The following is a 23,913-nucleotide window of genomic DNA, read 5'->3' on the forward strand; positions in this document are numbered from 1 at the left end:
ATAAACACTGGCAGAGAGGTTCATTGTACTCGATTCTTCGTTAGAGACCAGGGTCATCTGTCACTGAATGCTCTTGTGAGATATTAAGCTGACTGAAAGAGACATAAACTGTTTTCCAACCTCCTCTTACCTCTACCTCCTCTCCCCAGTGGCACCTTACCATCATCTGGACATGAAACCCATTGTGCTGGGGCTGTATTAAGTGAGAAAGGAGCAACCAGGCATCAGGTGGTAGACACTCACTTGTAGCATTCTTGTACTTGTCATAAATCAGATACAGCTAAAGATTAAGTTACAGACAATATCTATCACAGCCAGGCAGGACTTTGTAGTGTCTTCCAAACTGGTCTCACAGGGAATGTCTGTTCCATTTAGACTTTGGTCTAGGCAGAAGAGAAGTGTAGCATATAGGGGAACAGAGCAATGCACTTTCCATGCCATCACCAGTTTGCTGTGGCATCCTAGAAAGCAGTCATTCTACTCCAGCAGGGAAATGTAGACTTGAAGGAGAACTAATGTTTTCCCCTTTGTTTGTTTGTTTATTTGTTTTTAAGATTCTTTTTATTTGAGGGTAGAGAGAGAGTGCCCACACAAGTGCAGGGAGGGGTAGAGGGAGAGGGAGGAGCAGACTCCCCACTGAGCAGGGAGCCCCATGTAGGGCTCCATCCCAGGACCCTAGAATCATGACCTGAGCTGAAGGCAGACACTTAACTGACAGCCACCCAGATGCCCTCTCTTTTCTCATTCTTGGTTTAATTGTTCAGGAGTTGAAAATGAGCTTCATCTCTGAAATAAAGAGATCACTCAGCTCTAATGAACAGCAGATGGAGATGAAAAAAATTCATGGTCCATGTTAGGAATGAATCTGAGACATAGGGCACCTTAGCAAAGGGGACTGCCTTAAACAATTCATGCTCAGGTAAGGGTCAAGTCCAGAGTTCTCAAACCTAAATAATCATCAGATTTTACAGCAAATTTTCAAAATGCTGTTCCCAGTCTCAGTCAAATTCTACTGATTAGAAAATCAAAGGGCACAGGGAGGGACTATGCATAGATTAAAGTTCCTACACTATTCCATCTGTGTCATTTTGATGATTTCACAAATTTGAAATGAATTATCAAGAATGAAATTTGTAAGAAACGATGCAATAAGAATTACATAATAATACTTAAATGCAATTAATTAGGGTCACAACAAAAAAGAACAAAGGACAGAGTACTATTCAATTAGCCCTTTCTCAATGCAGATAGGCAACTTGGTAAGGTAGAGGCAGTAAAGCAATTCTCCAACTTTATTGGATCCTTGAAGGAAACTTTCTGGTGAATATTTACTTTCCTCTGACTTAAAAAACAGCTTGATGAAATTGAAAATATTTTTGTTCCTCACTCCATACATGAATTACCCTGAGATACCAGAGTACCTTGCAAAAAAAAAAAAAATGTTCTTGAATGTCCCTCTCCCATTTCCTTCTTTAAAAAAAATGGACAAGTAATTTCAGGGCAGACTTGCCTGAATATTAAAGAACAGTTTTGATCATTCAAACCAAAGAGTCTGTGAGGTGGCTTGAAAAGAAAGTAGCTTTAAAAGAAGCGAGAGTGGTAAAAAGAAGATGGATGATCTAAATGGACCTACTTGAGAATAGTATTTTATGTTACAGCAATTAAATATTAGTTGTAATGAAAAGAAGAGCCATCTGTACCCCAGTGTTTATAGCAGCAATGGCCACGGTCGCCAAACTGTGGAAAGAACCAAGATGCCCTTCAACGGATGAAGGGATAAGGAAGATGTGGTCCCTATACACTATGGAGTATTATGCCTCCATCAGAAAGGACGAATACCCAACTTTTGTAGCAACATGGACGGGACTGGAAGAGATTATGCTGAGTGAAATAAGTCAAGCAGAGAGAGTCAATTATCATAAGGTTTCACTTATTTGTGGAGCATAACAAATAACATGGAGGACATAGGGAGATGGAGAGGAGAAGAGAGTTGAGGGAAATTGGAGGGGGAGATGAACCATGAGAGACTATGGACTCTGAAAAACAACCTGAGGGTTTTGAAGGGGCGGGGGGTGGGAGGTTGGGGGAGCCTGGTGGTGGGTATTAAGGAGGGCACATATTGCATGGAGCACTGGGTGTGTTGCAAAAACAATGAATTCTGTTACGCTGAAAAGAAATAAAAAATTCAAAAAAATAAATATTAGTTGTAAATTATAATGGGTCACAAGTGAAAACTATATATAGGTTTCATTAAAAGAAATGAGAAAGGGAGACAAAACATGAGAGGCTCTTGGAAACAAACTGAGGGTTACAGAAAGAAAGGGGGTGGAGGGATGGGGTAACTGGGTGATGGACATTAAGGAGAGCACATGGGGTGATGAGCACTGGGTGTTATATGCAACTGATGAATTACTGAACACTACATCAAAAACCAATGATGTACCATATGCTGGCTAACCAAACATAAAAAAAAACCAGAAAATTTTCAGTTTTTATGAAAATGTTCATAGATAATAAAATTGAAAGAAAAACCTCTACTCAAAAATTCATTCCTAAAATGCTAATTTACTAATCTATACTACTGATCTGGTTTTTATAATTGACTAATTTTTAGGCCTTCACATCAGATTTTTCAAAGATTTTATTTATTTTTCTGACAGAGAGAGAGAGAGAGAGAAAGTGTGCAGAAGCACAAGGAGTGACAGACAAAGGGAGAAGGAGAAGAGGCTTCCTGCTGAGCAGAGAGTCCAATGAGTGGCTCAATCCTAGGACCCTGGAATCATGACCTGAGCTGAAGGCAGATGCTTAATCAACTGAACCACTCACTAACCGACTGAGCCACCCAAACACCTCCAATTTTTTTTAAGATTTATGTATTTATTTATTTGAGAGAGAGAGAGGACACAAACCAGCAGAGGGGCAGAGGGAGAAAGAGAGAAAGGCAGACTCCTCGCGAAGCATGGAGCCTAACATGGGGTTCGATCTCACAACCCTGAGATCAGAACTGAGCAGAAATCAAGAGTCAGATGTTCAGTTAATTGATTCACCCAGCTCCCCAGATGTTTTTAATTTATACATTAACTCCTTCTTTTGATATTCCAACTTTAAAGCAAGGAGTTCAACCACCAAATCATAAGAAACTTAAGGGTGAGATAGCCTTAAATGTATATGTTCATATTCATTTATAAATATTTTAGTGCTCTCCCAAAGCAAAAACAATTTAGAGTATATAATAATTAAATATTAATTAGGTAGTGAAATAGAATGCGTGTATTTGTGTCTCTGTGTATGTATATATACATATATTGACACATGCATGTATATATATACAGAAATATAAATTCACATACATATATAAATATATATGCAAACATATATATGTATATGTGTGTTGATGTGTCCCTTTGTCTCTTTCTCCAAAAAAGCTAATCTGTTATAGTTGGATGCATAGAGACAAAATATTTTTAACTACTATCTTGTAAAACATTTCAGAAATGTCAATGCAAATAGCCAAGAAAACACTATTTATTGAAGTAGGGTAAATTATATTTAAAGAAAACAACAGAATTACTACTTACAAAAACAATAAATAAATACATCTTTATAATTTATAGTGATTAAAATAAGAATGAAACATAATTCCATCAACCTTTGCTCTTGTGAAGGTTACAAAATATTTCAGTTCCTGTGTTTATAAAATAGGGCAATTAAATTCAAAATACAAGATGCATGCTAAAATATTAATAAAATCAAGAATCAAGGTAACTCGTGTTAATTGATGGAAGGTAAAAGAAGATACCTTTCTCAGATAATGAAAGAATATACAGCAAACAGAGAAAGAGAATAGTTATTCTCTAATCAAAGAAATAAAAAGGATATACTGTCTTGTCTATTTTTCTTACATTAATTAGGGCTGGGCTATAGAGTTTATAACCTATGCGTAAATATTATGCAAGTTGGTTTCCCCTCCTCAAAATGTAATCACTCTTGCCAATTATTCAATTAAAATCATTATGAGAATAACTATGAGCATAGTCCACTACTCAGCTCAAAAACAAAGTCACCTTGAACACAGATGTTTCGCACAACAGTCTGCTTACGGTGCAATTTTTTAAAAAAGATAATAGTTTTATCACAGAGCATTCAACCTCGAAGAGTCAAGAATCAAGATATCCAATATCCTTTCTTCCACTATAAGGGAAAATACCACCAAAATCAAAACATGAAAAAATGTAATTTAGAAGCTATGTCCACTATTAACACACTAAGAATTAATTTTTTTTAAATTCTCCCTTTCAAAGTACTACTTATCATTGGTTACCCATCCCCAGTGAATGTTTTTAAACAATGTTGTTCTGTAGAAATGCATCTAATTCTCTAACTTCTGAAAAAATTTGAATGCAATTTAGGTCTAAAATTAACCAAACATATAAAATGACAACCAGGTCTGGCATCATGGTCACACTGACCTACGTAATCATGCTTAGAAGGTCTCCATGCATAGAAGGTCTTGTGCTTACTTTGACGACCTGCTGTCACTATCTTGAAATTCTTAATTTTAGAACAAGAAGCCTGCATTTTCTTTGTGTACTGGACCCCACAATTTAAGCAGTTGATCCTAATTACAATAATCTGGGGGAAATGTCCAATAGCTATAATATTGAAATAAGAATGCAAGCTAAATTGGATAAGGTAGAGAAATTTAAGAAAAGCATGAAAGTAAAATTACAGCCACCAGAGCACAGTGACATAGTGACATACTAGTGGAGGGAAAATGAGGACTGAATGGATGACTTTCAAATGTGAATATAATTGGAAAGTAAGATCCCAAACACCAGTCTCTGAGTTGTTTCATGATCCAATCAGATTCATACTGGAAACACTGCCTGAAGACAACAGAAATTAAGAGTATCTTTCCTTTTGATTGTCCATGTGTCCGTATGTGGGTAGTTGTGAATAAAATTATTATTTTGCAGAAAACTGTGGTAGAAATTGCACAACTGTTTACACTGCAAACGATTTTGCTCACTAATACTTTGTCTATGATATCATTTGCTAACACTTCTGTTTATTTTAAATTCATCTTTACAACAGAAGAGCTCCTACCGCAAATGCTTTCCACCCTTAGTTCTTCAGAGGTACCAGTTCTCTATTCTCCCATCCCTACTTCTCACCAACACTACACAACCTGTAAAAGATACTTTTTCAGCCTTCCTACTCTTCACCTCAAAATTTCTTCGTATTAATTTAATTCACTCTCTTCCACTGCCAAAGTCCATTATTCCATTTTTGTTCATATACCCTCTCCTGTAAGATGACCTTGCTTTTACATGTCAAGTATGTAATAGATTTTTTTGGTCACATTACAAACATGTTTAAATCTTCACTGTCCTGAAAGTCAATAAAATACCTTGTGTGTCCTGTTATTCAAGTTACTGGCCCTTCTCTCTTATATTTCCCTCATGAAGTATCTTTTTTTTTCCACTTTCAAAGAAATGCTAATTCTCTTTCATCCTCAGCTTTATTGAGATATAACTGGCACACAACATTGTGTAAATTTAAGGTGTATAAACTGTTAATTTGATATATTTATAAATTACAAAATGAGTGCTACCACCGAATTAGCTACTACCTCCACCCTGTCACCTAGTTACCATTTTTACAACCTGAAGAATTCATTTACTGCCTCCACTTTACCACTGACCTTTTTCTCTTTTACCTCAGTTTAACCTCACAGTTGCCCCTCCAGGAACTGAACAAGGCAATTATAATTAACAAGTGAAGGACTGAATGGCAGTTGAACAAATAAATCCAGCTAGTAGAGACTAGCTGGGTGATGGGGATTAAAGAGGGCACCGGTGAAGAGCACTGGGTGATGTATGGAAATGCTGAATCACCATATTGTACACCTGAAACTAATATTACACTGTATGTTAACTAACTTGAATTTAAATAAAAACTTGCAAGAAAAAAAATAAAGTATTAGGTTCTGCATTTTATAGACAACTTAGGAAGAAGAGAAGTAAAAATTATTTTAAGTATTTTATATAACAAGGGACAAGTTAAATATTATAACCTGGCTGATTCTCAGTTTGATAACTATTGTTTTAGAGAAAATTCAGTAGCTTATGATTTAATCTTTAACTATGGTTAGTTTTGTTCACATACTTCTCATTAACTTGGGTATATCCAGATTCTTATTCCTAAAAGTAATCTGATCAGTTATTTTATATATATACCTATTCTCATTAGCTTAATATTTTTTGCTAGAAAATGTAACTACATCTCAGCAATAAACAGTGGAGAGACAGGTTTTTTTTTTTCTTTTTACATTTAACGCCTGTAATCATCAAGAGAGTAGTTTTGATACCTCTTTAGGGTGACAACCTATTCATAGGGAGAGGCCAATGTACTTGATTTCTTTTTCTTAGTACCTACCAATATAAAGAGGTCTAAAAGTGGGCTCCATGTAAGTGAAATTTAAAATAACAACCTGGTTCACAAAGAAAAATATGGGTGGGTGATGTACCTCTTCTTTCCTGCCAGACCACATGTAGATCTGCTGAGACTACTTTCAAATCTGTTAGGAGAGAGGTTGGTAAAGAAAGAGTACCAAAGATTACTTTAAGGTTTCTGGCCTGAGAAAACTAAAGAATGGGTTGGCAAGAAGAAACATGGTGAAAACTGCCTTGGGTAGGTTTGATAGAAACTCACATCTAAGCATGATGAGTTTTAGTTGCCTATTAATACCAAAGTAGAGATCTACCATAGCAAGATGGATATACAGGTCTAGAGTTTAGGGCAGAGGTTTGTACTACAGATAATATTTTGAAAATCATTAATATATAAAGGGTATTTCAAGCCATGACCCTGCATAAAATATCAAAAGGAGTGAATAAAGAGAGAAAAGAGAGCATGAAGTTTAAAAATTATTTTATATACAACTTACCACCTCCCATGAACACACACAATCTACAGCTACATGTAAAATAACTCCATTGATAAAAGGCCTGAAAACTAGTTGAACAGCTACTTCACAATAAACATTAAAGGGGTCACATCTAGACAGGCAGAAGGAACAGAAATATGGTCTCACCAAAAAACACCAGTCGAGGTGCAGCAACTCACAATTGGGATGGATCTCACAATTCTGGAGTTTCTCCCTGAGGCATAACGGGTTCTAACCCCGAATCAGGCACTCCAACCCCAACGACCTAAACCAGTGAGATCAGCCTCCAAAACATCTAGCTTTTAAAAACAATGGGGCACATCTAGCTTTTAAAAACAATGGGGCTTACATCCAGGAGACCCAAAGGGCCTTAGAGAACTGAGACACTGCTCTTAAAGGGCTTGCAGGATGCCTCACTCACCCTAGGGTTCAGCAAATCTTGCTAATCATCTACCAGAGGGGCAGTGGTCTGTTGGGACTCTGCAGGGATACAGGCAACATTTTTTGTTGTTGTTCTCTCTCTACTTACTAATGTGGTGGGTGTGTACAGACCCTGCACTTTCCCACCGTCTGCCAAACCTGGCAGATGCATCCCAGCATTATTCTCTCCCTCCGCTTTGCTAAAGCTACTGGTTGTGCCCCGGGCCTTCCCTAAAGTCAGCAGGCACACGCAACCCATATGGGAACACCCCTGATCACCTGGCTCTGATGACCATTGGGACCTGTGTTCCTGGGTCTTACAAGATCGTAATAATCAGAGACAGCTCTTGGCAGGCTACCACCCCCAGGGCACTGCACAGACAGCAGACAGAAATACATCCCTAGTTTTCCTGTGAAAAACACTCACTTACTTGCCTTGGAGCTTCAACCTAAAGGTCAGGCTTCAGGTATGCCAAAAATCTAGATGTGATGGACATGCTCTGAAGAAACATAGGCTGGGGGACACCACCTCTCGACTCTCCTTCGGCCTCACTATAGCTCACCAGTACCCCTCAGAAAGAAGCTTAGAAACATAGCTAGAACCCTGATTTTTCAACTGTTGCCCAGAGGAAACCTCCAGATTTCCTGGTCTGGAGGTCAGCAGGGTTTGTGACTATAGTACCAAAGGATTAAATGTATTTACTTATACACTTTTTTAAATATTTTAATTTATTTATTTGAGAGAAAGAGAGAGAGAGAGAGAGAGAGAGAGAGAGAGAGAGAGCACAAGCAGGGGGGAGGAGCAGAGGGAGAAGAAGAAGCAGACTTCCTGCAGGGCTCAATCCCAGGACCCCGAGGATCATGACCTGAGCTGAAGGCAGATGCTTAATGGATTGAGCCATGCAGGAGTCCCGGTATTTGTATACTTTAAAAGTTTCTGCCTGAGGGTCTTTTTGTTTTGTTTTGTTTTCTTTTCTTTTTTAGATTTTATTTATTTCTTGGTCAGTCTGTCAGAGAATAAGAGACAGAGAGAGCATGCACAAGCAGTGGGAGTGGGAGGCAGAGGGAGAAGCAGGCCCTACTGAGCAAGAAGCCCGATGTGGATCTTAATCCTAGGACCCCAGGATCATGACCTGAGCTGAAGGCAGATGCTTAACCAACTGAGCCACCCAGGCACCCAGAGGGTTTGGATTCCAATCAGCCTGAAACTAGGTACTGACTGAGATCCCTCCCTTTGGAGCATAGGTTTTGGCATAACCTCAACGACTAGAACCTATCAAGAATAAACTAGGCAATTTGGACAATCACAAAGGTTTAAGAGAAAACCAAAAGCTAGGGAGAGGTTGACAGATGAGGTTCATCTCCTACACAAGGCCACTCTTTCAAGACTAGGAGAAGTATCTGTTTTTCTTGGTACATAGAAATAAACACAGAGTCAAGGGAAATGAGGAAACAGGAGTATGGTCCAAGTGAAAGAAAAAGAAAACCTCAAAAAAACCATTAATAAAAGAAAGATAAGTAATTTACCTAATAAGGAATTCAAAGTAATGGTCATAAAGATGCTCATCAAATTTAGGAGAACAGATGAACATGTGGATAATTTCAACATAAAGATAGAAAATATAAGAAAGTACCAACTACAAGTCCCAAAACTGAAAAATACAATAACTGAAGTGAAAATGCATTCAAAGGGTTCCACAGCAGACAAGGTGAAACAGAGGGAAGGATCAGTGAAAGAGAGTACAGGACAATGGAACTCACCCAAATGGAGCAGCAAAATTTTAAAAAAAAAAAAAATATATATATATATATATATATATACATATATATATATATATATATATAACTGAAGGTAGCTTAAGGGGACTACAGAACAACATTAAGTGGAAGATTTTTTTTTTTCAGCAGAACCTGCAGCCCAGGAGGTGGTGAATTCATCCAAAGTTCTGAAAGAAGAAAATCTTCCAGCCGAGAATACTGATTCAGAATTGGAGGAGAACGAGTTTTTCAAACAAGCGAAATCCAAAGGAATTCATCACAACTAAACTGGCTTTATAAGAAATGTTAAAAGAATTTCTTTAAATTGAAAAGAAGAGATACTAATTAGTAATAAGAAAAATTTTATATGTTTATATGTTTACCTCACTGGTAAAGGTAAACATGTAGTAAAGGTAGTAGATTAATCACTTAAAGAGCTAGTATAATGGTTGAAAGACAAAAAAGAAATAAAAATAACTATAATAATTAGTTAAGGGATACACAACACACAAAGATGTAAAATGTGACATCAGAAACATAAAACATGGAGCAGCAGTAAAAATGTGGGATTTTAGAATGTGTTCAAACTTAAGATGCTATCAAATTAAAATACACACAGATGTATATTTTTATATATATATATTGAGTAACTGAATGGAAAGAAACAAAACAAAACAAAATAAGACCTATTTATATGTATAAGAGACTCACTTTAGATCTAAGGACACACACAGATGGAAAGTAAAGTGATAGAGAAAGATGTTCCATGTAAATGAAAACCAAAAGAAAGCTGATGTAGCTACAATTAGACAAATAGACTTTAAAACAAAGACTGTAAAAAGAGACAAAGATAAAGGGGTCAGTCTAACAAGAGGATATGACATTTGTATATACTTATGCACCCAACATAAGAGCACCTAATTATATCAAGAAAAATATTAACAAACCTAGAAGAAAGAAATTGACAGCAATGCAATAATATTAGGAGACTTTAATATCCTACTTACAACAATGGATAGATCATGCAGACAGAAAATCAATAAGGAAATAGCAGCCTTAAACCACACATTAAATCAGATGGATTTAATAGATATATACAGAGCATGCTATCCAAAAGCAGAAGAATACACATTCTTCTCTAGTGTACATGGAACATTCTCTAGGAAAAATTGTTAGGTCACAAAACAAGCATTGATAAATTGAAGAAGACTAAAATCATATCAAGCATCTTTGCCAATCACAATAGTGTGAAACTAGATATCAACTACCAGATGAAAACACACAAGTATGTGTAGAAACTAAACAATACACTGCTAAACAACCAATGGGTCAATGAAGGAATCAAATAATACCTTGAGACAAGTTAAAATAGAAAAACAACATACCAAATCTATGTGATGCAGCAAAAGCAATTCTAAGAGGGAAGTTCATAGTGTTACAAGGAAGAAATACCTCAATAAACAATTTAACTTCACATCTCAAAGAATGAGAAAAAGAACAAAGCCCAAAGTTAGCAGAAAGAAGGAAATAACAAAGATTAGATGAAGAAAAAAAGATTAGGTTGTAAACAAATGAAATAGAGAGCAAAAAGACAAAAGAAAAAATCAATGAAACTAAGATCTGATTCTTTAAAAAAATGAACAAAACTGACAATCAACAAAAACTTACGATGTACCTTACACTGGCTAACATAAACATTATATATATATATATATATATACACACACACACACACACACATATATGCATGTATATATGTGTGTATACATGTGTATATATGCGTTTATATAGACAATCATTTAGCTAGACTCATGAAGAAAAACAAAGCTCAAATGAGTAAAATTAGAAATGAAAGCAGCGAAGTTACAACTGACACCACAGATATACAAAGAATCATAAAAAACTACTATCAACAATTATATGTCAACAAACTGGACAACCTAGAAGAATGGATAAATTCCTAGAAACACAAAGTCATCCAATAATGAAACCATAAAGAAATAGAAATTCTGAATAGAATGAATATTAGTAACAAAATTGAGTCAGTAATCAAAAACCTCCTGACACAGAAGTCCAGGACTAGACAGCGTCACTGATAAATCAAACATTCAAAGATTTAATATTTAAGTTTCTCCAACTTTTTCAAAAAATTGAAGAGGAAGGAATGCTTCCAAATACATTTTACAAGGCCAGCTTTCCCCTGATACTAAACCTGATAAGAGTAACACACACACACACACACACACACACACACACACACACCAAAAAAAAAAAAAAAAGGACAATATCCCTGATGAACATAAATGCAAAAATCTTCAATAAAGTATCAGGAAACTGAATTCAACAATACATTAAAAAGATCATACACCATGATCAATTGGGATTTATTCCAGGTATGTAAGTGCAGATTATAATTCACAAATCAATCAATGTTATATACCATATTAACAAAATGAAGGATAAAAGCTATATAATCACCTTAATAAATGGAGAAATGTTTGGAAAAATTCAACTTTCATTCCCAATAGAAACTTTCAACAAAGTGGGTATGGAGAGAAAATACCTCAACCTAATAAAGGCCATATATCATAAGCCCACAAATAACATCATACTCAAAGGTAAAAAGCTGAAATCTTTTCTTCTAAGATCAGGAACAAGACAAAGATCTCCACTCTTGACACTTTTATTCAACACAGTATTGGAAATTTTAGCCAGACCCAAGAAATTAGACAAGAACAGGAAATAAAAATCATTCAAGTTGGATAGGAGGAAGTAAAATTAAGTCACTATTTGCAGATTACATGATACTATATAAATAAATATATATATATATATTTATATAAAAAACTCTAGAAACACCATCAAAAACTGTTAGAACTAAAAAATGAATTCACTAAATTTTCAGGATACAAAATCAATACCTACAAATACACTGCATTTCTATACACTAATAAAAAGCTATCAAAAAATAAAACAATCCCATTTAAAATTAGATCAAATAAAGGCAAAATACTAAGGAATAAATTGAATCAAGGAGGTAAAAGACCTGTATTCTGAAAACTGTCAGACATTGATGAAAGAAACTGAAGAAGACATAGATAAATGAAAGATACTCCATACTCATGGATGGGATGAATTAATATTGTTAAAATATCTATTGTTAAAAGCAATCTATATATTCAATGCAATCTATCTAATTTCCAATGTCATTTTTCACAGAACTAGAAAAAAGAATTTTAAAATTTGCATGGAACCACAAAAGACCCCAAATAATCAAAGCCCTACTGAAAAAGAACAAAGCTGGAGGCATCACATTCTCCCATTTCACACTATATTACAAAACTATAATAATCGAAATAGTATGGTTTGGGCATAAAAATGGAACAGAATAGAGAGCCCAGAAACAAACTCACACACATAGGGTCAATTAACTTACAACAAAGGAGGCAAGAATAAACAATGGGGAAAGATACTCCCTTCAACAAATGCTGTTGTGAGAACTAGAGAGCAACATTAAAGGAAGAAAGGAAAGAAAAGAAAGAGTTAATGGACATTGGGGAGGGTATGCGCTATGATGAGTGCTGTGAAGTGTGTAAGCCTGACTATTCACAGACCTGTGCCCCTGGGGCAAATAATACATTATATGTTAATTTTTTTAAAAAAGTTAAAAAAAAAAAGAAAGAAAAGAAGGAAGGAAGGAAGGAAAAAGGAAAGAAAAGGAAAAGAAGAAAGTGGACTCTATGGTACATCACACAGAAAAATTGACTTAAAATGATTAAGACTTGATTTTTAAGACACAAAACCATAAAACTTCTAGAAGAAAACAAATGGTAATCTCCTTGACATCTTGGCAGTCATTTTTTGGATTTGACTTCAAAAGCAAAGGTGCCAAAAGCTAAAATAAACAAGTGGGACTACATAAAATTAAAAACCTTCTGAAGACCAAAGCAAATCAACAACATAATGAAAAGACAACCTACTGAATGGGGGAAAATATTAGCAAATCATGTATCTGATAAGGGATTACTACCCAAAACATATAAAGAATTCATACAAATTACCAAAAAGAAAAAAAAAAAAGGAAAGAAAAGAAACAAAATCAAACAGTAAATCAGGGGCAGAGAATCTGTACAGACATTTTTCCATAGAAGATATACAGGGGGTCAACAATCACAGGAAAAGATGTTCAAAATTACTAAACAAAAGGGAAATGCAAGTCAAAACCACAAGGAGACATCATCTGATACCTCTTAGAATGGCTATTATCAAAAAAGCAAGAAATAACAAGCATTGGTAAGGAAACCCTTGTGCACCATTGGTGGGAAAGTACATTGGTGCAGCCACCCTGGAAAACAGAAAGTAGGTTTCTCAAAAAATTAAAAATAGAACTACCATACAATCCAGTGATTCCACCTCTGGGTATTTATCCGAAGAAAATGAAAACAGGAATTCCAAAAGATATATGCACTTTTATTTTCATTGCAGCATTATGTACAATAGTCATGATATGGAAACAATGTCAGTATCTTCTGATGGAAGAATGAATAAAGAAAATATGATATATCTCATAATGGAATGTGATATAAAATGTGATGTGTGTGTGTACCTATATACTATATATAATGGAATACTACTCAGTCATAGAAAAGAATGAAATCTTGACATGTGCAATGACATGGATGGAGCTAGAGTATATTATGCTAAGTGAAGTCAGTCAGAAAGACAAAGACAAATACCGTATGATTTCACTTACACATAAAATCTAAAAAAACAAAACAAAACAAAACCCAAAATGAAATAGAACAAAAGAGAATAAATACATAGAACATAGGAATGGTTGTCAGAGGGGAGCGGAATTGGGGGGTGAGGAAAATGGGTAAAGGGAGTCAAGAGGTACAAACTTACGGTTGTAAATAAGTCAGATGGGGATGTAATATACATGTTAATTACAGCCAGTAATAGTGTAGTGCATATTTGAAAGTTCCTAACAGAGTAAATCTTAAATGTTTGTGTCACAAGAAAAAATTGTAACTTTGTATGGTAACAATGGTATCTAGACTTGTGCTGCTCATGGTATACACAATAGCAAATCATTACATTGTATACCTGAAGCTTATATAATGCTATATGCCAATTATATCTCAATAAAAAACATCTGATGTCAGACTAGGTTTCATTCCTTCATAGGGAATCTGTCTCAATCTCTGGTTTCTAATATATAAATTTATATTTGTCTTTGGAATTCTGCAGTTTCACTGCAGTAAGTCTAAGGGTAGATTTCTACTTATTTATTCTGCCTGTTATACATTGCGCCTTCTCGCTAACTGCATGTAGTCACTGGCTCCAGAAATTTTTAACATCCTTCACATATTCCTCCATATCCATCTTTTTATTCTTTTCTTCAGAATCTTCTCTTAGACGTAAGTTAGATGTTCATAATCTACTCCCAATATATTCTATCTTTCTGTTCATATTTTCTACCTCCTTAGTTTTTGGTACTACATTCTGCATACTATCTTTCAATTTTCTCTTATTTTTTTTTCTTCAACAGTTTATTATACATACCCTTTTAATGTTTTAGAATGTTAATTTTAATTCTAATAATTTTGTCCTTTTCAAATCTTCTACCTTAACTTTATGTTTCATTTGTTTAACTTTCAATATCATTTATATCTTAAATATTATATCTACTTATGTAATACTAATAATCTGGTAATTCTACCATCTGAAATTATAGAGGGGGTGGTTTAAATTAGCTCTGTGTTCTGTGTGATGGCTTCACCTCATATCTTGTGTTTGTGGGTTATTTTCATTGTATGCTGAAATTTCACTAAATTTAATTGTGAGAATACTGAGTATTTTTCTTTGTAAAGAATTTGGATTTGCTTCTGACTAACCTAGAGCCACTTTCTGTTAGGATGTTATCAACCTAGAGCCACTTTAACTTAATCTCTTGTCTTGGGAACTCCTTGACCATTATCAAAAATATACTCTCAAATAATAGATCCCCATAAGAACAGGCTTATAGTTAAAATTTTTCAGATGAGATGAATGTAATTATTTTTACCATGACTTTTATACTCAGTGGGAAGAGAAATGGACCTAATTTTATATTGGTACCTTCTGCAGAAAGACAGAATACTCCTACCCATCATTTCACAGAAGATGTAATAGCTAATATTTATTGAGCGACTTTAAGCAGGTTTACATACAATCTCTGTTCAGCTCCCCAATTTGGCTTGAGCCTGAAACTCAGTTTTCTCTTCCAACAAAGGGGATTTTGGCCTAATTTGCCAAGAGCATGGCTTGCTAGTGTTAGTTTTTAACACTGGGGTAATTCAATGGTCAGTCCTCACAGTTGCATTACTTCTGTGGCTTCAGGTTCATTCAATATTTTTTTTTGGGGGGGGGGCTCGCCTGTAAAGGCCAACACATCCTTCCTTTCAAGAGAAAAAAAAAAAAAAAACACTTAAAGGTACACTTACTGGAAAATTCCCAGCATCTTGATGTTTTGCAGAAGGCATTTTAGAACACTTAGCCTGCCTCATCCATGAAAATGGAAGTTAGCTTCATTTCAACATCTGTGAAGTAAGCTCATCAAATCTCCCTCATAAAACTAATGTGGGGATTAAGTTTTATACTGTTTATCACTGCTTAGCACAAGGAATGACATAAAAATGCACTCCACAAATATTAGCTATTACTATTATCATAGAGTGATATTTTTAAAGAAGTAAAAATACTGAAAAACTCATACGGCATATACTTTTATTAGACAAATGACTTTCAAATAAAATTTTGACCTCATGGTGGTCACACTGTCACTTATTTTCCTGAACTACTTTGCAGTTCTTCTTTAATCGGTATTTGTCCATTCTGGTCTATTTGTGCTAAGGTAGGTGTGACAGTGAGTGAGCAATTCAAAGTCATAATTAACTGGAACAATTAATTGCTCCCTCAAGCTGCCTATCATTAAAGTTACTATTAAAGCAGAATTAGCTAGTTCAGATTTTGCCTCTCTTTTATTCTATTATTTAATGTCAGGTGAAAGAATTTACAGATGACTTTGAAAGGGACAGAAGTTGGGGTGTTAATAATTCACAAGGAGGATGAAATCATCACTAATCAAGAGAACTGGTGAAGACTTTGGACTTCTAAATGTGTGATTTTAATATTTAAGACTCTTAAGATGATTTCTTTTAGTCATCCCTAATACTTTCAAGCTCCTGCTGCAAGCTTTCCTTAGAAATTGGGAAACCAGTAAATTGCAATATTCACTTCTTACCAGGCAGCTTTTATTGTTAACAGAAGGAAAAGATCACTGAGATTGGAGGTACTGTGCCCAAATGGTCATGTGCCCAGGCTCCAAGTGCAAGGAGACTTGGGTCTGAATGTTTAATAGACTCTCACTATCTCTGTGGCTTTTGATACCCTTCCCATGTCTATAAAACAGGCTGCAAAAGACCTTAAAACACAGGGTTATTGTGACAACAAATGCAATACTGCCTGCTGAAACACTTAAAGCAGGGACTGGGCCTTTGGGACCACGAGGCCATTAGCATCATTGCTATGTGTTTTGCTGTATCACTAACAAATCTGTAGCTTGGTTAGTCTGGAATAAGTTGTAAAAATCAGATGATTTGGTATGATTTTTAGAGCTGTTTCCTGGTTTGCTCACCATCTTTGAAATCATTACTATGAGTAGAAAATATAGTGCCATATGATTACGAAGAGTGAAAGATGCCTTTTCAAGGAATGGGAAGAATTTATTACATCTCTGAATGCAAACTCACACTCTGAAATTAGGGACGGGATCTGGCATATCTCTTTTAAATATTCATAGGCTATAAAAAACTGGCTGTTTGATTGATTTAACCGGCAAATGGATGTTACCTTTGTTCTGGATAATTGTGGCTATAAGAAACATTGGGTGGGTAATAAAAAAAAAAAAAACCACAAACCTCTCACATATGCATTTAATTGAGAAGAGAGTGGGCTTAGGCCCATCTTCAAGTGAAGGGACACTTTGTTTATTAATGGAAAAACTTTTTCTTTAGCCAACCCCACCCAAAAAAAAAAATCAAGGAAATTACGGTTTGAAACAATGTTAGAATTTTTCACTATAACAATCTAATGCATCATAGATTTTTTTGGAAAATAAAAGAAATCAATTTTAAAATGGTTACTGTAATCATTTTATTTCCTCAGCCCCTCCAATAATTTATTCCAAGGTTCCTTCCACACTGCATCAAAACATCAGTCTTGTAAACTAAATATTCAATGGGAATACCCCAAATGTTTAATTTAGCTAACAACCTATTAGTGTTGGTCTATTACCTACGTAGTTTGGAAATGATCAAAGAACCCAGCTTAGACCTTGAAAAATAGGAAAAGTCTGTTACTACCCATCCTTTTACTTCAACATCATATATCTAACGTCATACCAGCTCTTTAATGACTGGCACCATGGAATTTGAGAAGGATATTATCTCCAATATATATGGTTTTCATCAAAGTTCTAAAGCATCAAAATTTTTTTCCTCATTGCTAAATTCCTCTCAGGCTACATATTTCCTATAAGCATAGCCAGGACTGGTAGTGGTTTCAATTTTATTTAATTCAAGTTATTTATTTTTACTATAACATTCTGCCTAATTGACTACTGAAGTAGAAGTGGAGACCTTCCAATTTAAGATTTAAGGGATGAAAAGGAGTCCTTTTATCAGTCTTCTGCATTTAGCTAAACAATAGAGGTGTGTGTATTTCGTTGTTTTTCATATTGGAATATATATATATATGTGTGTGTGTATACACACACACACACACACACACACACAAACATATATATATATATATATATATATATATATATATATTTGTTTATCTCTGCCCCTGGTGGGATACACATGCATACACACAAACACGAAACACTACACACACATAGCTTTGAGGGTAGGTAATATAGTACACAACTTAGCAAAAATAAAACGCCAAATCACTTATTGAATATGTACTTACGCTTTTAGCACTACAGTAAGCCCTTTCCACACAGTATTTTATGTTTTGCTCAGGAGATCGCTATGAAACAGGAGCTGTGAGGCTATGAGCTATGAAGGGATGTGCCAGTTATCAACTTACTGCCTCTAAACAGTAATCGCATGTGATACTAAAAATATTTCTCCTAGCCCCCTGACACGATGCTAAACTTTGTCAGTAGAGGGCACTGGAGTAACACCTGGGGAAGTAAAGATTTCTCCATTCCAGTGTGTTTGTAATTCCTTCTTGCTCCCTTGGGTCTGGGTTGACCTGTAGGATGCCTGGTGGAGCTCAACTCCTCTGTTCGTAACTCTCCCATAAATTTTAGCAGCGCCCTCTACAGGTGTCTTCTGGCAAGCTCTGTGGGTGACCCAGTGGCAAGTTCATCATGGGGGTGGGGGACAAATCCACGGGCAGCTTCCTGGTGCTCCAGCCTGTTTCCCTCAGTTCAACAGCACCAGCCACAGGTAGCTTTCTAGCTGTGTAGTTTCTGTGGCCTAACACTGACTAATAACAAGGGGCTATTCTAACCCAAGATTTTCTGATTCTATAGCCAACGTTTTAGTAACTCAATTTGGATATAGCAGAGTAGGTTTTCAATCAAGATCTGTTTCTGAGTTGAATTTTTATTTATTTGGGGAAAATGCCTGGTTCCACACCAAAGAACATCGCAATATAAGAGCATAAGTAGTTTCTCTGTTACTAAAGGTTTGCAAGAATATAACATAAATAAGACCAATGCCAAGGTCAGGTTTAGAGACTGATCTGTTCCTAATGAGAGAATAGATAGACTCTGAATCTTGTTAAAGATTACAATTTGGGCCTTTTCACAGCTTAGCCAAGGTCGGTTCTACAATGTGACTTTTGATTTTTTGCTTGGACTGCAATTTCTACTCTGACACTAAGAGTCAAATATAAGTAAGAGCATACTCCAATTCTCTAACAAAATGCAAATTTAAATGAACTTTGAGTTAGTTGCCATCTACAAATGACTACTCTTGCTCACATCCAACAACAGTGCAACAAGAGTGAGAGGCCAAGGGACTCTTTGGGATCGCCTTTGCCAATCCCTAGTCCCTCACATTGATAGGGGGAAAGGGTGACTAAAGTATTCAGGAAAGACAGGCACCTCCCCCTCAATCTGCCCTATGTCACTGAGGGGGGTGGGTAGGCTCTCCTACTCCACACTTCGTTCTAATTTACAAACAAGATCAAACCTCTCCTCCACTTAAACAACAAAATGTTTCCTACATACCCCACCTAGCTACCATCCCTCTTAGGATCATTCTTTCTCTTCACAGCCAAGCTCCTTACAAGCATAATGCAAACTTTGCTTTCCTCCTTCCTCTTCCCTAATGTCTTCTGTAATGCCCCAGCACTGTTCTGTCTATCCCCAGGGAAATTCCACCAAAACCATTCCGGTAAATGTCATAAGTAATGTCCTTTTTGCCTGATTCTGTCTTCATCTTACCAGGCCTGTTTATTGTATCTGACTTTTTTTTTCCCCCATGGCTTCTCTTTATAAACTGCTACTTCCTAAGCACCCTGCTTTTAACTTGCGTCTCCTCATACCTCTGTGACCATTTATTCTCATTTCCTTTGGAAACACTGCTTCCTCTGCCTAACCTTGATTTTTTCTAAAGATTGTATTTATTCATAAGAGAGGAGAGAGCAAAAAGACTCAGCATGGGGTCTGACGTGGGACTCAATCTCAGGACCCTGAGATCATGACCTGAGACGAAGGCAGATGCTTAACTGACTGATCTACCTAGGTGTCCCTGCCTAAACCTGGATTTTATGTATAATTCCTAAATTCTGTCCATGATTCATTTTGCTTGGGCTTACCTGGGGTGATGTCATGAACTTTAGAGTTTTAACTAGTATGTGGCCTGGTAAATCCCACATCTGTATAACTGGTCTGGATCCCTCTATGTATCTCTTTTCCTGAATTATGGAAAATCCTTGCTAGACACTCCCTAAGTACTCTAGTAGACCCTGCTGATACCCTACCACATAGTCCCTTAACCTCAATGGCTCTGAGTTCACCTAAAGCTGGTGGTGTTTCCATAAGCACTGCTACATTCCCACCCCAAGCACTCACATTTCTCAATTGGACTGCGCTCAACAGCTCAGAAGTGTGGGATTTTATGCACCTGCGTGCAATCCTCAAACAAAAACAGAGGGAAATTGGTGGATAAACACTCCAGTTTCCATCAGCTCACTGGGACACTTCAGAGCGTGCTGACACTGGTGTTGTACATGATTTCTTTAAAGTTCCCAGTGGGACTAGCCTGGTCACTTCCACTGGAAACTCACTGTTAAAAGTACCCTTTATCAACTGTCTAAGCTTTCCTTCTCCAATCCCTCGTGTGTCCTGCTTGGTATTACCTCTCAAATTAACTAATAGCACCTAAGTCCTTGACTCAGGGATTGCTTTTGGTTGGTATCAAACTTCAGCAGGCACTGCAGGATCAATGGAGATAAAAAGTGACGTGAATTTTTACTTCCAAATTCACTTTTTTTTCTCATTTTCCCAATCTTGTTTATGAAAAATAGCTATCCAGCCACCTGAATCAGAAACCTAGATGCTCTCCTAGATTTTTCATTTTCACTGTACCTATCACCACTGCCCTTGTCTTCAGCTGACCTAAAAATACCACTTCCTCCTTGGTCTCACTACCAGCAACCTCCCTATCTTTTAGACCACTTACTCTCCACAGTCACTGCAGAGGAAATATAAGTTGCTACGGCACTGCTCTTCTCCTTTCCCCCTTACATTCTTTTAAAATATTTACTTATGGGTGCCTGGGTGGCTCAGTGGGTTAAAGCCTCTGCCTTCAGCTCAGGTCATGATCCTGGGTCCTGGGATCGAGCCCCACATTGGGCTCTCTGCTTAGAGAGCCTGCTTCCTCCTCTCTCTCTGCCTGCCTCTCTGCCTACTTGTGATCTCTGTCTGTCAAATAAATAAATAAAATCTTTTAAAAATTTTACTTATTTACTTATTGAGAGAGAGAGAACGAGCGAGCAAGTGAGCATGAGCAGGAAGGATAGAGGGAGAGGGAGAGACAATCTCCAGCAGATTTCACACTGGATGCTGATCCCGACATGGGGTTTGATCTCACAACCCTGAGATCACGGCCCGAGTCAGAGTCAAGACGTCAGAGTCAGAGACAAGAGTCAGATGCTCAGCCAACTGTACCACCCAGGTGGCCCTTCCTCCTGACATTCTAAACCCTTCAGTGTTCTCCGAGTGCATGCTTATAGACCAGGCTGTTTGAGAAGCACTGGTTTCCCTGAGCCATCTTGCTGATGCCTACTTGTTCAGGTCTACCTTCAGACACTCCCCCACCTGTACCTTACACTCAGGCAAAACCAAATGGTTTGCAGATGTGCATTTATAACCAGCCTCATGCTTCCAATTCTTTGCATGTGTATGTCTACCTGTCTGGGATTACCCTCCTACACCCGCCCATTTGGCTATCTCCTGTTCTGATTTTAAAATGTTCACAGGGCTGCCTTCCTGGCTCAGTCAGTAGAGCATGCAGGTCTTGATCTCAGGGTTTTGAGTTCGAGCCCCATACTGGGTGTAGAGATTACTTTTAAAAAATGTTTTGAATCTTAAAAAAAAAAAATACAATGTCATTCACAGTGAATTTTCTTTAGAAAAGCTACCCCAAATGCCTTCCTGTGCTGACCCACACAGGTCTACACTGTTTTTCTGTGTTTTCAAATCCTCTGTGGTAACTTTTAACACAATTTTTTTGCATCTTATAAGGATATTGTTGTTATTATGTTCTGAACACACTAAGATATCAGTGAATTTATGCTTAACTACTCAATGTCTATGAGTAATGGAGAGAAAAATTTCCTACTGATTACCTAACCTTAGAACACTGTCTCACATTTTAGAGATACATGAAATAAATGGATACAAAACTAAACTCCATTATAATGTATTTGTTCTTTTTGACAAGTAATCCATTCCTGATTTAGGAGAGTATATGCAAAACACTATTTATTGGCAGTAATATGTTATTTTCTCTTAATTTTGATTGAAAACATTCAGAAAACACATGGTATCATTTTTGCATATGAAAATTATTCTGTTATATATAAATTAAAGCTCTTTAGTGTTACTTGGGAAGCATAAACAGTATCTAGAGTACTAAGAGAATCACACATATGACCAACAGATTACACATGACTGTAACGTGAATGCACATGTTGAGAAAGGTAGAGGGGATGCCTGGATGGCTCAGTCGGTTAAGCCTCTGCCTTTGGGTCAGATCCTAGGGTCTTGAGTTCAAGCCCTATAGCCAGCTCCCTGTTCAGCCTGGGGTGGGAGGGTGTTCCGCTTCTCCCTCTGCCGCTCTTCCCTACTTGTGTTCTCATGTTCCTCTCTCTCAAATAAATAATTCTTTAAAACAGAGAGAGAGAGAGAGAAAGAGAGAGAGAAAGTTGGGGGAGAAGGAGAAAGGGAAGGAAGGAGAAAGAGATGAGGATACCTACACATATTGGTTAATTTGGGTAGGGAAAAGAATCCTGTGGTCAAATAAGATCTGATTTTGAATTGTTAATCTATTTACAGCTTGTGGACTTCAGCATATTACTGTATTTGGTATATCTCTGTTTCCTGTTAAAACTCACCCTTTATAATGTTTCTGTAGGATAAAATGATAGAAGACACATGTAAATAATGTACTCATATCTGGCACATGACAATTTCTAAAACCTGGAAGCTGAGCTAATATTTAAAGTATTCTTTTTTTTTTTTTTCTGAGAAACCTACAAGTATTTATTAGGTATTTATGCAAATCAGTTTTAAAAGATTTTTTACTCTTATGGCCATACCTCTTCATGTAGCTCTCTCCACCGAGAATTAAATGTCTCAAGTTCCTCATTGATCAGTTCATCCATGACTCCACCATCTGTTAGGGTCTGTGCCAATATGCGAATTTGATTCGGGTTATCCTCTGAATGTTGCATCAAATTTTCAAGTGACTGAAACACATTTGCAATAATTACTATTTCCCTTCTTTTTCTAAATATACTGAATTAACACAAAATGCTCAGTATCTTCTTATTTACATATCATTAAGTTAAAAACAATTTAAAGCAGTACTGAATTGGGACAATAAAACATCAAAGACCATTGTTACTTAAAAAAATATGATGTTTCTCCATGTGTATCCTCATGAGCTTATGGCAGGACTGTGGAATGGGGCACTTAAAAATTATCCACAGCCACATTCTTCTTTGAGGTCCTCTACTCTTAAACCTGGGAAGGTAAAATACTTAATATTCTTAATACTTTAAAATACTTAAATATTCTCTTATATCTAGTGGTGGCTAAGCGACATGATTCTAAAAACTATATGTAGGTAGAAATTCAAGAGCAGAGTTTCCCTTCCTAAATTAAAAAGAAAAAAAAAGATACAACCTCTAGAAAAAACCTTGCCCTTCATAATTTTTCCCCACACACATAGCTTGTAAGTGGAGCAGCCATCTTTGGACAGAAAAGCAATAAAGAGAAGGCTGAAGTCCTTCAGTCTGATCATTTAATAGGATAAGTGCATCACTGCACCCTTTGTTCTGGCCACCATCCTTCTACTAATGCACTGTGTGTGCTTCAACTTTTTTTGGAAGGTGCATCACATTGCTGATTCACAAGGAATGCATGGTCAGTTAACATCTCTGAATAGGACAAGGCCAAAATTATAGTTCATCTGAGACCAGTCTCATTGTTCTCT

The 23,913-nt window shown here is 36.4% G+C and overlaps 1 protein-coding gene across 2 annotated transcripts in view; it reads right to left on the bottom strand.

The window, feature by feature from the left end:
• Positions 1 to 23,913, bottom strand: part of DMD (dystrophin) — a 2,068,501-nt gene that overhangs the window by 1,282,485 nt on the left and 762,103 nt on the right. For both annotated transcript variants that reach the window (XM_080795194.1, XM_080795193.1), the window contains exon 29: positions 23,015 to 23,164. In XM_080795194.1, coding sequence (XP_080651320.1) covers positions 23,015 to 23,164 — 150 coding nt within the window. The remainder of the gene's footprint in view (positions 1 to 23,014; positions 23,165 to 23,913) is intronic.

The sequence above is a fragment of the Martes martes genome (assembly GCF_963455335.1).
Source record: "Martes martes genome assembly, chromosome: X".
In the NCBI taxonomy this organism is placed as follows: domain Eukaryota; kingdom Metazoa; phylum Chordata; class Mammalia; order Carnivora; family Mustelidae; genus Martes; species Martes martes.